Below are 14,973 nucleotides of genomic sequence, written 5' to 3'. Positions count from 1 at the left end.
TAACGTGTGTGAGGTGGTAGACGAGAGTGAGCTGGGATGGATGGCAGTCTGGTTGCATTATCGGATGCCTGGGTGCGGGTATCCTGATAGGTAGAGAGCGGGTGGCGTTTTGTTCTTCTTTACCATTGCTCTCCTTTTCTTTCCCACTTTCCCTCTCTCTTTCTTTCCGCCATGTATATAGGAATAATAATGCTTCAAGAGTTCCGTCGTTCAACCAAAGTTAGGGTTAGGGTTATCGACCCCTTTGATCAGCCTAAGTTTGAACCTAATCTTTCGACGGACATGGACTCATTTTAACGTGCTAAAAATCGCGGCCTCGCAACTATAGAAGAAGCCTTGAGCTGAGGATACATTAAAATAGGTAGGTATATTTGTATAAAGAATCATCGTCAAACGTCATTGAGCGACAAGCTGCCGAGACATGTCGCTGCTGTTACATCCATTGTCTATTCATCCTATCCAATGTCACTTGACCCACCCCAACCCAAAAGAAAATATGGGACGCAGTAATATATACCCCTCATCATGGCCAAACAGACAGACTTTGTCCCTCCCCCCAACTCGCCCTTGCAATGAGTCCGGCTGAATATATTACACCTATAAAAGAATTAAGCCACCAGCAATGATATAATGCTCGCTTCGCTTCATGTTCCGTCATGATAAGAATTTATAGAATTCGGGTTAGTTATCGCATATAGATGAATGCCGATCGATTGCCATGCTGACACGGGGCTTTGTAGCACGTATAAGCCAAGATATATTGGCCTACACATAACATGCTTCTTTTACTCGGCAGCAAAATATCGTTTCGTCTTGCTCTTGATCTGCTGCGCCTTGACCTCGGGCGGCACGATGGTGTGGTGCACGACATGCGGACGGTAGATGGCGTCGACGGGAGGCATCCTGTTCGCGATAAAAAGGCTTGTCAGCGGACCGTTTGCGCTAGGTAGCATAACAGTACCGTAGGATAGGAGACTTACCAGTCGTCTAGACTGAGCGGGAAATACTCGTACAGCATGTCGGCCGTCTCAAGCGGACTGCCGTTCGGGTGGTTTTGCCCGGCGGGACCGCTGGCAGAAACTGACGCTATTGACTTGGCGAACTGGGGGCTTTGCGTGCTTTCGGAGCCAGACCGGTTGGGGCTGCGCTCGTCTTCCGATAAAGAAAGATTTATGGGTAGCGTGGGTCCTCCGGCGGCGCCGTGCGATGTCTGCTTAGACATCAACTGGGACTGCGGTGAGGAGAGGCCGGCGAACTTGCTGTTACCCCTGGAACTGGTAGTGTCGGAGCCCCACGTCGGCACTGGAGGTCGCGTCAGGCCGGGTGAGACTGCCACCTTTTTGCTTGGGTGAACATTTGGCGTGGCGAACGATTGTGGTGTTGACCAATCGCCAGACTGCTGCTGAAAAGGGGTAACTGTTAGACCCTTCTATGTTAACCAGGATTAGTGTAGAACAAAGAACCATACCTGTATATTCCCAAGCGAGTGGTAGCGCTGAAGGTTTTGGGCTAGATCTCCCCTTTCTTGGGGCTGAAACTGATGTGAATATTGTTGTTGTTGTTGTTGTTGCTGTTGCTGTTGCTGTTGCTGTTGCTGTTGCTGTTGCTGTTGCTGTTGCTGTTGCTGTTGCTGTTGCTGTTGCTGTTGCTGTTGCTGTTGCTGTTGCTGTTGCTGCTGCTGCTGCTTCGTGCCCGGCCCGCCCCCGGTCGACGTCGACACGGGCGGGTCTGTGGTCCTCCGGTCGAGTTTCTTGTCTCCCGTCAACGGCACATCTTTTCGGCTGTCAAAGTTCCGTGGACTACGGCCACGCACGATGACAGGGCCGGATTGGACCTCGGCAATCTTGATGTACTCGCTGCTCTTGGTCTTGGCCAGCAGGTTGATCTGCACGACGTAGTGCTGCTGGAGGCCCTTGCGGCGGCCGTTGTTGGCCGTAGCGTGCTTGAACTGAAGCCGCTTCCATGAGACAGGCACCGTCACACGGCTGCCGTCAAGCTCCTGGCCGCTGCTGAGGTCTACCGGCACGTTGGGCGGGGAGCTTGCCACCTTGGTATCCTCGGCTCCTGTTGCTCCGCCCAGCGGGGGATTGCTGCTCTTCCAGGGGATGGATATGATCTCGGTGGACTTGCCCTCGATGCTCTCAATGGCTGTGATGGAGGCGGCGAGGTCGACGACAGGCATCTGGCGGCCCTGGTCATCGACGCAGTGGGCAATGTGGCGCGGGAGGGTGATCTGGCCCGAGCACTGCCAGAGATTGCGGCGGTAGCACGTCAGCTCGAGGGGGCGGCCCGTGTTCTCGCCGCCAAAGACGTCCTCGGCGACGAAGAACATGCCGTACAGCTCGGCTGTCATGTTGGGCTCAGCAAACTGGCCAGCCTCGTCAACAAGGGCGGCGGCGCCGGGGATGAGGGCGCTAAAACCTAGCAGCTTGTTGTCAAGCTCCTGGGGCGAGGCGGCATCGTCGTTGAAGATCTCGGCGTCGACGGCGCCGGCGCCATCATAGTGTCGTGTGGGGTACGAAAACGGGTCCTCAAAGGTTGTGCTAAAGGTCTCGAAGTCGTACTGTGTTGGGGTGAAGGGGAGCGTCGACAGGCCGCCGTTGACGCTGTCGCTGACGCTCAGGCAAGCCGAACGAGTCAGCTTGTTCCGCTCTGCTCTGCTCTGCTCCGCTACCTAGCCAAGTCTGGTCTGGTACTCACAGAAGCGACTCGTCAAAGGCGATGTCTGGGTCAAAGGCGTCGAGGCCGAGCGAGGGGCCCGACGAAGCAGTCAGGCCTCCTAGGGGATCAGCACTACCACCACCACCGGGTGTGGCGCCCGAGGATGACAGCGCCGGCAGGGAATTGAAAGCGGCCATGGCCATCGCCTTCTCATCGCTGCGTCGGGACGAAGGCGCGGCTCATGCGGTCGGTCCAAGGGAGCTCAATCCGTCAATCCGAGAGATCTGCGCCTGCGCTGGCCGTCAACGAGCCATGTTCATCTGCGACGTAGGCAGGCAGGCAGGCAGGCACTGTGCAGTATCGTATCTGTATCTACAGAGTATAGGTATAGTCTGGATAGTAGTGGAGTGGCGGCTGCGGTCAAAATGGCAATAATCGCCCGCAAAGCCAAGGCAGGTTCCAGTCTAGAACTTGTCGGACCGGGCTCTCAGTTAATTAACTTGGACAGCAGAGAGAAGTGGGGAGAGCTGGCCGATTACTACTCTGTTTAACCCGGACCGTCCCCTGTTCGAGGGCGCACACACACATTTCGAACGCTGTTGATCAGAGCTATGTAGCTTCCCGCACCACGCCTTCCTCTGGAGCTGATAGAACTGTTTTCATGGGGTGACTTCCTTCCGTATTTGGGCAAGATACTATCCTCTTCATTTCATCCGTACTAGGTAGCAGTGTAAAGCGGGCAGGCACCATGTGAGTAGGCCTCCACGTGGCTGTTCCATCTCTTTCCTCAAGTTATGGGGTTGATAATGGGATTGATTTCCCTTGACAATATCCTTCAGAACTTAACGGTGCATGTACAGGACAGGACTCATCTGGCCTCCTGCCCCTCTTAGACAGTGCTTTGCACTCTGCGGGTGTCTAGATGCTGCTTCTATCAGCCGGTAACAACGTTGTCCAACCACGTATCACCGGGTGTTCTTGGCGCCGTTTGAATCTCAAAATCGGGGGCGGGGAAGAGTTGCCCGCTGAGGGGAAATAAGGCCGAAGGCGCAGCGAATCTACGTGTACCCGCAATCGAGTGGGTCCGCCAGACAATTCCGCGCCCCTATGCGGGGAAACCCCAACCCTTTGACATCACCAGCTGGAGGCGGCCGTGACAGCTGCTCATCTCCTGGATGAGAGTCGACGTCGATTTGATTCGCAAAGGAAGTAACCGTAGGCTTCAGAATAACCACAACAAGACACAATATATAGAATATCTGCTAGGCACGGGCCAAGCCTGGCCTAGCCGGGACCACCTGATGGTCCCTGCACCACCACCCTATCCCCCACCATAGATGTCTCACCTGCGGGCTAGATTCCTCAAGGAATCCACTACGCATTTCCTCCACGCATAGAATATATGAATGAACATGACCCTAGTATGTCTCTTAAATTAGTCAAACCAGAAATCAACAAAACTCTTCACACAGCTCACTATCCAAGGTCTGTCCACTGTTGTCTAAGGGTTAGTTGCGGCCACTTGTTAGTTCGAAAAATGCTGAAAGAAGACTCACACTTTCGGGCGAGTTTGTAATCTCTTCAAAAGCCTGCAGCACATCAAATCCCATTGCCAAAAGCGGCTCGTACAGCTCGTCTGTAACCCAGCTCAGCACACTTCTGGCTGACTTGTGTGCCTTGTTCTGTCTCACGCCCATTAGAGCCAGCCCCTGGAGTACCAGTGCAGCCTGGGCAGTTGACGGCACAATAGGTGCAATAATGCCCCCAACGAGCTCGCCTCTAAAAGACTGCAGCGATGGAATATAGTTGTGAAGGGGGCTTCCGGGACTGCAGATAATCACGGTGCCTAGCAAACTGTCGACGGGGCTTTTGGCCCGCACAACGCCGCACGTCTTCGTCTCTTGCAGCGCAAATTTATACAAGTCGAAAACTTCGGGGCTGGCGTGGGTTCCGACGTGGTTCAAGACGCTCTCGGCGTTATCCGGGCCGAGAATAAGGTCAAAGCTGATGCTGGCTCTCTGGATGCTCTGTAATAAGCCCTCGGGGGCACTCCAGCTGGCCAGCTCCGGTATGCCCATATTCACCAATCGCTTCGGGAACTGCAGGTCCCAGCCGCTACCAGCAAACCAGGCCTTCAGTCCGGCGCTGTCATCTGCGGGGATCCCCAAGAAGACCCCAGGGAAGCACATCCCAAGCTGAATCTTCATGACACCCCGCTGTTGGATTAAGCCTCGCAGGGCCCTGCGATGAAGTGATCTTCCAATCGACACATTGCGTTTCGCCGGGTCCACAAAGATGGCGCCAAGAATTCCCGTTCCTTTCGTGTAGTACGTCGCGCAGAATCCGTAGAGAGCCTGTGTGCTGCTGTTCCGTACGACAAAGTGCGCTTCGCCGATATTTGGGTTGGAGAGTTCGAACGTGTTGGCGCCTGTCTTTTGTAAGAACTGGTAGTTTGGCGCGCTTGCCCTGGCAAGGGTTTGGAGGAGGTCGTCGAGGCCTCTTCCGTCACGATCCCGGTTGTATGGCTCAACCAGCCAGTGCTGCCTCGATTTGAGCACCTTTTTGCTCTTCCTCAATGTACCCGGCAGTGTTCCGCGCGGCGCAAAATCGCCGAACAGCACCCGCACAAGGGCGGCCATGGCCATCTCGGTGAAGTCAAAGGTACAGATGTATGTCCCGATAGATTTATCCATAGCAAAATCGTATGGTGAGCTGACAGCGACAACCAGCAACGATTTCTTCTGGCCACTTGCTCGCAGCATCGAACACATCATGGCGACATGTTTAGTGAAGCCAGCCTGATACAAGTTGCGATTCGCGTCGGCAGTCACAATGATGATGCAAGATGCCCGGTGAATCAAGTTCTCGTGGACTACTACATGTTAGCAGCTGTTGAGATAAATAATAGGCAAGCGGCTCATGCTAACCCGGTCGTACTCCGTTTGCAGTGTAAGAAGTATGTAAGAGCTTGCCGTGTCGGGCACGTGCAAGAGACCTTCCAAACTCCCTGAAAACGCCCTCGCCACTCATGGCGGCTCCACGGTCGCGGTGAGACCACTTGTCGTGCATTGTCGGTGTGCTCTCCGTCTTATTTTTTGACTCGAGGATGCTCTTGGTCAGAGAGGACGCGGGGAGTGGCTTCACTAAGGGGGTCAGCAGGAGCAGCTCCTCTTCTTGGTGCATAGATTCGTTTAGAGAAAGGAGCTTTTCGTTGTCCCTCATGACCGTGATCGAGTCATCATACGCCTTCATAGAAAGCGCGAGGTGGCCAGAGTGGATTTTAGACAGCAAAGAGATTCCGGCAGGATTTAAGGCCTTGGACCACGAGGTACACGAGTTCTTCATGCGGAGAACACGCTTTAGGGAAGTATAGATGCGTTCCTTGGTGAGCAGCTCATTCTCGACTCCGAGCTTGAGCCCCGAGATGGCTTCGAGCTGCACATCAAAAGCACGGCAAAGCAGCACCAGATCGCAACCGGCCTCGACGGCCATGACCGTGCCAGTCTTGACCCCTATCTCGTTTCGGAGAACCTCCATCTCAAGACACTCGGAGATGGCGACGCCGTTGAAGCCCAGCTCGTTTCTCAGAAGGTCGTCAACGACCTGGTCAGACAGGCAGGCATGGTTTACGTTCATGGAAGGGTTCGTTATGCCGCAGCCGCCAACAAACATGGCATCAAGATTCCCCGTAGCGATGGCATTGCGGAACGGGACAAGAGCGCTGAGAGAGAGCTCTTCCAGGGTCTGGGTAATGATGGGAATGTCCAAGCTGGAGCCGAGGAAGTCCAGATTCCCATAAGAGGGAAAGTGCTTCCCGCAGGTGGCCAGTCCGGCGTCTTTGTAGCCATTCATGGCGGCAATGCCGTACTGCGATACCTCCTGCGGGTCATCGCCGGTAGCGCGGACGCCGAGCGGCTGGTAACGGGCATTTGTGAGGACATCCAACACGGGCCCGAGGATTAGATTGACACCGACAGCCGACACTTCTGTTGCCGTAGCCTTGGCAATCTTGTATGCTAGGTCGGCATTGCCAGCGGCGGCCTGGCCCATGGAACTAGGGAACTGGCAAATGTAATCCTCATCAAAGAGGCTGTTTACACCGCCATTCTCCTGGTCTAGGGCAATTAACAGGGGGTGTGGGTGGCCGGCCTGGTGGGCAATAGTCTGCAGCTCCTGCACGAGTTTGGCCGTCTGGTTGGCAGCTGGTTTCAACAGTCGTACGTTAGCAACCTTCGATACTCCCCCGTATGCATTACATGCTCCTATAGGGGGGTTTCACAGAGACAAGAGTCGGGGCAGGGCAAGACAACATTTGAGATTCTTCGCTGTCAGGAGAATAGAGCCGAGATGGTGGTCCTCGATGAGATGACGGATCTGGGGCGTGACCTCGGTGCCGTCCCATCCCATAATCAGCATCTGGCCAATCGCCCTGATGAGAAGCCATCTTGTCAGCAAGCCGCGGACACCATGAGCACATCCTGCGTGTGTGTTTCCCGGCCGGGACAGCGGCGAGGGCGTCGATCCGACAACACGGTATCGGGCCGCCCACGGGACATACATCCGCACCCGCTGAGGCAACGGGGGTGCAAAATGACGAAGGCGCCCCTGGGCCAAGGCAAGGAAGGGCAAGGGGGGGGAGAGTTACCAGTCCAGATCCTGCCATAGCGGGTCCAGGTCCGCGTCCAACTTAGCCATGTTGATTGACAGGTAGGTACTAGTAGGTAGTCCGAGGCGGTGGTCGTGGGGCGGTTGTCACGTTAGGGCGGCATCACCTCATCTCGTCGTTGGCTGTCGCAGTGCTGAGGTGGTCGCTCGGGTGAGACTGGCCACAGGTGTAACAACAATCTGCGGCGAGTGCCCGCCGTTCATCGAGGTAGGTTATGCGTGATAGGGTATCCAGAGGGATTGTTGGAGTAGAGCTACCAGACTGTCACTGGTGGGCCTCGGGGGGTCTGGCTAGCTCCCGTGGCTACCTTGCCTTGAGGTGGGTAGTACCTTCAAATCTGTTGTCCACAGCGCACAGCTTGAGGTACTGAATGGTTTGTGGCACCAGCTGAGGGGGGAGGAGAGCTGCGACTTCCTCGTTCACTGACAGACGCAAGACCCCATTTGAACCCCATCAAGAACTTCCATCTGGCCCTTCCACGTTCAGGCAGCCAATGGCGAGCGGGAATCAATTGGAAATCGCAGAACGGAGGAAAGGCAGGAAGGAACAAGCGGAAACGCACTTAGCCGCATTAGGTAGGTACTATCCAGCCTCTTTCTCGCTGCGATCCGGCAACGTTACATCCCCTGCTACTTCCTGCCCTTGGACCCAGAGACTTTGGATGGAGGCAAGAGCTGTCTGCAACAAACCAAAGTAGCACGAGCCAAAAGTTGAGACAGGCCAAAGAGAGAAGCTTGGAGTGAATTTCCAATAAGGGGTGCCTCTGCTTCCATGTTCAACAAGACCACCGCGCTCATCGCGCCGCACCAACGAGTATCGTATTGTAATTGTAATGTACAGTACAGCACAGCACACCTCACATTGTACCAAGTTGCTTGTCATACTACCGTACCTTCCTTGTGGCAAGCAAACTTCCACTGATGCAGGGGCGACAAAGTGCCTGGCTAGGGCTTGTCTGTCTGGCCGATGCAAAGCAGGACAGTGGCCATGTGGACGCCCAGTTGGAATCCCAAGGCAACTAGCAAGGGTCAACTGAGAACAAGACATTGTTTGCATCCATCTACCAACCTATCTTACCTACGTGGTTATCTCGGCGGTTATCTGGGGCTCATGTTTCTGTAGGTAAGCCAAGGTAACCTCTGCTGGATGACCGCTATTTCCAAAATCCCAAGCTGTGGAACTCGAAAAACCTGGAACACATGGTACCCAGGTGCCCGGTCTGCGTCACTTGCATGGCGCTTCCGCCGGCGGCATTGGCAGCTCGGTGGATGCGAGATGGCAGCTCGAGCTCAGGGGTTGAGAGGAGTAAGTGAGTGGTTCAACGCATCACTAAGCCCTGTCTGGCGGATTCTATCGGCGCAAGCCAAGGTAGTCAGCAACCACTCTCGTCTGCTATTATTCCCCTAATGTCCCGTCTCTCTCTCTCTGTGTGTGTGTGTGTGTTCTCATGTCCCTGTTAGTTATGGCACAGAAACGCTTTCTTACTCAGGACCACTGGCCTGGCTGAGAACCCCCCTTACAACAAGACCAACTACTACCATACTGGCAGTTCAGTTGCTGTCAGTTCCGCCCTGAGCCATGCCGTTGGCAACCGCCCCCGGAAACGGCATCACTAAGTTGACCAACTGCCGGCTGGTGCGCGGCAGCGACTTGGTCTGGGATGACATCTGGGTCAGCTCGGCTACGGGAAAGATCCTCCGCAGCCAGTCGACCTTCTACGACGAGCTCATCCTACCCGACGAGACTATTGACCTCGGCGGCCGCATCGTGTCTCCGGGCTTCATAGAGTGCCAGCTGAACGGCGCCTATGGCTTCAACTTCTCCACCGTCCTGGACGACATGTCGCAGTATGTCAAGCAGGTGCGCGACCTGAACAGGAGGCTCGTCCAGACTGGAGTGACCTCGTACGTCCCCACCGTGACCAGCCAGACAAGCCATCTCTACAAGAAAGTGAGTGACGCCGTGTCTCCTATTAAGCCGGGCATGGCATGGAGCATGGACTTAGCTTACCGAACTAGGTTCTTCCGCATCTCGGCCCGTCAGGGAGGACGCGGGTCGCCGAGGACGGGGCCGAGTCTCTCGGCGCCCACCTCGAAGGCCCCTTTCTAAACCCCGGCAAGAACGGGGTCCACAACACAAAGGTCCTCCGCGAGGCCGAGAGCATCGCAGACCTCGAGGAGATGTACGGGGCCAAAAACATCAACCCAGCCGTCGCCGGGACAGCACTCCCCATCCCCGTCAAGATGATCACGGCCGCCCCCGAGCTGGGCCAGATGACCAAAATCATCCCCGAGCTCCGCTCGCGCGGCATCGTCTGCTCGATCGGGCACTCGGAAGCCACGTACGAAGAGGCGTCGGCCGCCGTGGCCGCAGGCGCCACCATGATCACGCACCTGTTCAACGCTATGCGGCCGCTGCACCACCGCAACCCGGGCATCTTTGGTGTGCTGGGCACCGCGAACAACAACAACGATAACGACAACAACAACAGCTCGCGGCCGTACTTTGGCATCATCGCCGACGGCATCCACCTGCACCCAGCAACAACCAAGATCGCGTGGAACGCGCACTCGGCGGGCTTCATCTTGGTGACGGACGCCATGCACCTGGTGGGGCTGCCCGACGGCACGTACCCGTGGACCAACGGCGGTGAGGCGGCCGACCACTTCATCACCAAGAAGGGCGCGGTACTGCTGCTCGAAGGGTCGGACCACACCATCGCCGGCAGCTCCATCGCGCTGCTCGACTGTGTCAACAACTTCCTGCGCTGGTCCGGCGCTTCTGTGCCAGAGGCCCTCCGCGCCGTCACCGCCACCCCGGCCACCATGCTCGGCGTGCAGCCGGCCAAGGGCAGCCTCGAGGCGGGCGCCGATGCCGATTTGGTTGTCTTGGATGATGAGACAGGGGCAGTCGAGGGCAGGGGCAGGAGCTTGGCGGTGCATCAGGTCTGGAAGTTCGGCGCAAAGGTCTTTGACGGGGCCAGCGAGGCCGAGGCCGGGGAGGGACTTTAGGGTGCTGCTGGGCGGTGGTTCCGGCAGGTTCTCTGTAGAGGCTAGGTACAGTATGTCCCTATCCAGTTAGATGATCCGAAAGCAAGAACGTAGACATGGATACCTAAGTATGGATAGAGGCAGCGGGGGAGATAAGGGAAAAAGAAGACTGCAAGAATACACCTGTATTGTTCCCGTTAGACACACTAAACGAGGGTATTGATAGATATTTGCCTGGCAGTCATGTCATCACAGCGCTCTGAATTGTAGTAATCCCAGATCTCTGTCATCCGATATTTTAATCTACCTTGTAAGCTGTGCTGTATATAAGTATTTACGACGGAAAGGTACTTAGATAGGTAGTCAGGACAAGAAGTAGCACATCTCAAAACCTATACGTTCTAAATACCATAGTTAAACCGTCTTAGATAATAAAAACCGGAGACTCGGAGTGATAGATATACCCTTCAGTCTAAAAAGGGCGTCTCAGGGCAGTTCATCAAGGAATCTCAGGGACATCTCGGAACCAGATCAGATGAAGATGAAGAATCCATCATGCCTTACCCAATATGCATGCACATCCCATTGAAAATTTAATTAATTACATCCGGGTCCAAACATACCCAAGTACTCCGTACTCAAGTAGGCAAGGTATATATGCCATCATCCATCCATCCAATTTCCAACCTCACTACCTCCCAAGGTATATATATATATATATATCCGCACCCCTCTCCCTCCATTCACAAACCCCCACCAGAACCTAGCTCAGTTTAAACGAATTACTCGTCCCGGTAAACGGCTTCACGCTACCAATCAGCGGCTTCGCGTCGCCATAGTAGCGTATCCGATACGTGCCCGCGCCATCATCCGCGGCGCTCGTCTCCCAGGAGATGACGACCGCGCTGTAGCCAAGGACGAAGTTTGTACGGGACCACGTGTAGACGAGGGCCCAGTCTTCGTCGCTGCGGACCTGGGCCCAGGTCGTGCCGTCTGACCCCAACTTCTCGACGGCGGCGTACGTGCCCTCGAGCCGCAGGTTGTTGCGCGGGTTGGCGCCGGCAAAGGTGGCGTTGACGACGTCGCCGCGCGCGTAGGCGGGCCTGGGCTGCGCGGTGCACGCGCCGAAGCTGGAGCCGATGGGCGCGCTGTCCTGCACGACGCCCGTGATGAAGCTGAGGCTGGAGTTGCGATTGTCGGGCGGCGAGGGGCCGGGCGGCGGCGCGCCGGTGGCGGTCGGCGCGAGGTATGGCAGCGCCTTGAGCGTCAGGTTGATGTAGGCGGGTAGCTCCCAAGGGCCGAACAGCGTGCTGGCGCCCTCGTACCGCTGGATGCCGTATTCTTCGGGCGTGGCCACGTAGTGCGCGTATGTATTGGCGGGCCCGCCCAGGACAACCGTCGGCTCGACGCCGTTGGTCAGGGAGAGACTTGTCGCGGCGGCTTTCACGGCGTTGCGCCACCGCCGACCGGCCATGGTCGTGGCTTCGGACGGCGAGACGATTATGATGAACTGGCCGACGCGGAAGGTTTGTACGTCAACAATGTTGGGGCTCCAAGCATATGGCACGCTCATCTCGCCGACATCCAGGAGGATGGGCTTTGGTGCTTGGCAGGCTGTCTGTTCGGCCGAGGGCACGCGCAGCAGCCCTCCTACGACAGACCAGAAGGGGTTATTCGGCGCCCCTGAATCGCCCTGGGTAAAGTCGAAGGCGCCGGGCCAGTCAGACGTTCCAGCCGCAAACGAGTGGCCGAGTGCTGCTGGACACGTCTGGACGGTGGTGCCGTTGTCGAGGGAGAACTTGTAGAACCGCATGTCGTTGTAGTAATGGAAGGACTTGACCGTCGGCCCTACGACGGCCGTCGAGGCAGAGTCTAGAGAGTTCTACAACGAACGTGTTAGCCATCTAGATCTCTGAGATTCCGTTTCTGAAGATACCAGCATACATATAGAGTCTTAGCTCCCGAGAACTGCCTCTTAGCGATCTCGTAGCAGCTGGACACGCCGAGATCAAGCTTCTGAAAGGCCGGGCCGCGGCCGTGGCATGACTGCGACTTGCCGTCTGCGCAGGTGCTCTCTTCAAAGCTGCACATGGCGCCCGACCCGTCGTCGCACCAGGCCCCCAGCACGTTGGGCGTAGTATCGCCCACGTTGGCCTGCGAGAACCCGGCCACGAACCCGTCGGCGGCCTGGCTGTTTCCCTTGACGGACTGCTCGAACAGGTAGGCCGAGAGACCCTTGTTGTCGCCGCTGATGTGGGTGTTGTTGCCGAGCATCGACGTCCCATGGACGGGAAACCACGTGAACACGCCGATGCTTTTGAGGTCGGATGCCCTCCTGAATCTCAGCAGCGTCAATGCCTTGTCCACGCTGTCGGAGTACTGGGCCCGCTCCGACGCGGGGTTGGCTAAATAGGCATACAGACTCCGGCTCAAGTTGGCATCCGTGATGTTTACGGTGCCAAAGTCAAGATAGCCCTAGAGTAGCAGCAGGCAAGACAAGTCGAGGTTAGCAAAAGGCATACAGGGAAAAAAAGGGGCTTGGTGGTGGCGGGACATCGCACCTCCTGAAGCGACTCGTGCGCCCGCTTGATGGACAGCACGGCGCCGTCGACAATGGCCTGGTAACCCTGCCTGTCAAATCCGAGGCTCGTGATCTGGGGCAACAGGTAGTTGAACCAGCCGCCGGGTCCGCTGTGCGAGTGGGTGCCAGTAACGGCAATATTGGGCTTGCCATAGACGGAGTAGGCAGAACCGAGAGCGGCGACGCCCTCGAGGATGCCGAAGCGCACGGCCGTGTCGCCCGACTGGGTGTCGAGGACGAGGTAGACGAAGCGGTCGGCGGGCTTGGCGACGTTGGCGACGATGAAGGCGCGCGAGTAGAGGCGTTGACGCAGGCCCGAGCCGACTTGGGCCGTGTTGGCATAGCCAGCCATGTTGATCTCGACCACGGGCCCCGTGATGTCGGCCTTGCCGACGCCGACGAGGTACTTGTCGCCCACGGCGGCGGCCCTGGCCTTGCTCTGCAGCGCGTGGTCGTCGCCATGGCCGTGGAGCCCCTGCGGCGCAAACTTTGTCCTCGTTGTCGCAGACCCGTACCCGTGCGAGCCCCGGAGCTGGGCAAGGCCCACCAGCGCCAGAATGAACAATGACACGGCAGCAACCGCCGTGGCAATGTCCCTCCTAGGCGCCGCGACTCCGCCTCGACGGTGGTATGCGTACTGGGAAGGCATGGTGGATGTTGGCGACGGCGTGGAACCTAACGAGGTGCCAGCAGTACCACTAGTAGCACTTAAAACCCCGGCAACCTCTGCGTCCCTGCCTCTAGTATTTAAGCTCCCTTCCTCTTGCCGCCGTGAAAGGTAAAAAAGCCCAGTCAAGTTTTGGCCAGCGTCTGCTCCTTCCTAGAGTGCCCAAACTGAGTAGTAAAGTTCCCTCACAACGGCCGGGTGCGTTACACTACTACTAGTGCTACTCTCACCGTACCTTCTTGCCCCGATAGTAGCAAGTCGGTCGAGTGGTGAAGTCGGCGGGGGAGGGGGAGGGGGAGGAAGGAGCGAGCCGTCCATGGTAATCGGTGATCGGGCGATGGTTTCCCTTTATGAACAAGCAGATGCGACACCAACCTGAGACCAAGCAATTTGAGGTCGGCAGCCACTGCCCTGGCAGAGCGGCAGCGCACCCTGTTGTTCCAGTTCTTTCCAGGCTTCATCGCCATGAATGGCTTGCTCCGTGTGTTCGGCCAAGGTCGTCAGCTGGATGAGGTTAAGACAATCAAATTGTCGGTCACGATAAAGGTCGGTTGACCTCAGCATCGCCATGCTAGTTACTAGTGTAAGTGAGGTAGCTCTCGCGTGCAAGTCCCAGTGCGCGCCAAGCCAATTAACCACCGAGGTACAGTATGTACACACCTATGGCTCAGCTCCTCTCCGTAAATCAGGTCTAGATCTTCGTTTCCCGAAAGCGCAGGCATTTATTTGCACATGAAATCCCAGGGCGACGAGCCAACCGTGTGCCTCGCGACCTCAGAGATACACGCCTCGACAACAACAAATGAAGTAATCCGTCCCGTCTCTACGTATCTTATTTCCTTGCCCCAAGGCACTCGGACCAAAAGCTTGCTAGCAAGCGGGCAGCGGTGCATTTTGTCGGGGGGAGCATGCATCACGCGGGCAGGTGCGAGTGCTCATTGGGGAGGCATGCTCCGGGAAGAATACAACCTCAAACAAGCTATAATAACACACTATGTACAATAGGTGTGTGTGTGTGTGTGTGTGTGTGTTGTGTTGTGCCTGGCTATCTCCCCCTCTGCAGGCCAGGCGACGATGCGGGGAATGGAATGGAGGTGGCGGAATGACGTTGCGAGAGATCCCGCTCCCAAGGCACGCGACAAGCTCATTGGGCTACGCCGGGAAATCGAATCTGGGCGGCTCGGCCTCGGCCCCTGTCGTCGGCGGCGAGGTCGAATCATGCTTTCCCTACGATTGCTACGATGGCCCCCCAAAAAACAAGTTTAATGATCCATCTCCCAAGCTCAGTAGTTCCTCGTTCTATTATTGCATGTTTGTACGTACATACTCTGTTGTCACTTAGATAGGTAGGTAGGTAGGTAGGTATGTACCGTACTTGATAAGGAGAAAATGTATAGCAAGATTAGTA

At 56.4% G+C, this 14,973-nt stretch overlaps 6 protein-coding genes across 6 annotated transcripts; 3 read left to right on the top strand and 3 right to left on the bottom strand.

The window, feature by feature from the left end:
• Window positions 1–785: 785 nt before the first annotated feature.
• Window positions 786–2,864, bottom strand: B0T26DRAFT_742988 (uncharacterized protein; the record flags this gene model as incomplete). Its single annotated transcript, XM_060444197.1, has 5 exons — window positions 786–903; window positions 981–1,396; window positions 1,469–1,537; window positions 1,721–2,606; window positions 2,701–2,864. The coding sequence occupies 5 exons, from the start codon at window positions 2,862–2,864 to the stop codon at window positions 786–788; spliced, it is 1,653 nt and encodes a 550-aa protein (XP_060292900.1).
• Window positions 2,865–4,083: 1,219 nt separating this feature from the next.
• Window positions 4,084–7,482, bottom strand: B0T26DRAFT_412857 (glycoside hydrolase family 3 protein). Its single transcript, XM_060434875.1, has 3 exons — window positions 6,972–7,482; window positions 5,589–6,863; window positions 4,084–5,533 (listed from the first exon to the last, which is right to left on the bottom strand). Exons 1-3 carry the CDS (start codon window positions 7,219–7,221, stop codon window positions 4,170–4,172), a joined length of 2,889 nt encoding a protein of 962 aa, XP_060292899.1. The 5' UTR covers window positions 7,222–7,482; the 3' UTR covers window positions 4,084–4,169.
• A 1,423-nt stretch (window positions 7,483–8,905) lies between these two features.
• B0T26DRAFT_754773 (N-acetylglucosamine-6-phosphate deacetylase) lies at window positions 8,906–10,338 on the top strand (the record flags this gene model as incomplete). Its single annotated transcript, XM_060445866.1, has 2 exons — window positions 8,906–9,277; window positions 9,346–10,338. The coding sequence occupies 2 exons, from the start codon at window positions 8,906–8,908 to the stop codon at window positions 10,336–10,338; spliced, it is 1,365 nt and encodes a 454-aa protein (XP_060292898.1).
• A 413-nt stretch (window positions 10,339–10,751) lies between these two features.
• On the top strand, window positions 10,752–11,421 carry B0T26DRAFT_722133 (uncharacterized protein). The gene has a single exon (XM_060442578.1). The coding sequence runs from the start codon at window positions 10,887–10,889 to the stop codon at window positions 11,082–11,084; it is 198 nt and encodes a 65-aa protein (XP_060292897.1). The 5' UTR covers window positions 10,752–10,886; the 3' UTR covers window positions 11,085–11,421.
• Window positions 11,081–13,547, bottom strand: B0T26DRAFT_742985 (Neutral/alkaline nonlysosomal ceramidase; the record flags this gene model as incomplete). Its single annotated transcript, XM_060444196.1, has 3 exons — window positions 11,081–12,199; window positions 12,262–12,792; window positions 12,879–13,547. The coding sequence occupies 3 exons, from the start codon at window positions 13,545–13,547 to the stop codon at window positions 11,081–11,083; spliced, it is 2,319 nt and encodes a 772-aa protein (XP_060292896.1).
• A 748-nt stretch (window positions 13,548–14,295) lies between these two features.
• B0T26DRAFT_412791 (uncharacterized protein) lies at window positions 14,296–14,965 on the top strand. Its single transcript, XM_060434874.1, has one exon. The coding sequence runs from the start codon at window positions 14,560–14,562 to the stop codon at window positions 14,905–14,907; it is 348 nt and encodes a 115-aa protein (XP_060292895.1). The 5' UTR covers window positions 14,296–14,559; the 3' UTR covers window positions 14,908–14,965.
• The last annotated feature ends 8 nt before the right edge of the window (window positions 14,966–14,973 follow it).

This window comes from Lasiosphaeria miniovina (assembly GCF_030549165.1).
Source record: "Lasiosphaeria miniovina strain SMH2392-1A chromosome Unknown B0T26scaffold_6, whole genome shotgun sequence".
Classification (NCBI taxonomy): Eukaryota; Fungi; Ascomycota; class Sordariomycetes; order Sordariales; family Lasiosphaeriaceae; genus Lasiosphaeria; species Lasiosphaeria miniovina.
This window is presented reverse-complemented; position numbering and strand designations above follow the sequence as displayed.

Excerpts from the sequence above, each read along its gene's own strand:
- B0T26DRAFT_412791 (XM_060434874.1), top strand. The coding sequence starts at position 14,560 with ATGTACAATAGGTGTGTGTGTGTGTGTGTGTGTGTGTTGTGTTGTGCC.
- B0T26DRAFT_412857 (XM_060434875.1), bottom strand. The coding sequence starts at position 7,221 with ATGTATGTCCCGTGGGCGGCCCGATACCGTGTTGTCGGATCGACGCCC. Across the intron at positions 6,864-6,971 it reads GACAGCGAAGAATCTCAAAT|CTGCCAACCAGACGGCCAAA; the intron begins GTTGTCTTGCCC and ends TGTTGAAACCAG. Across the intron at positions 5,534-5,588 it reads TGCAAACGGAGTACGACCGG|TCCACGAGAACTTGATTCAC; the intron begins GTTAGCATGAGC and ends AACATGTAGTAG.
- B0T26DRAFT_722133 (XM_060442578.1), top strand. The coding sequence starts at position 10,887 with ATGCATGCACATCCCATTGAAAATTTAATTAATTACATCCGGGTCCAA.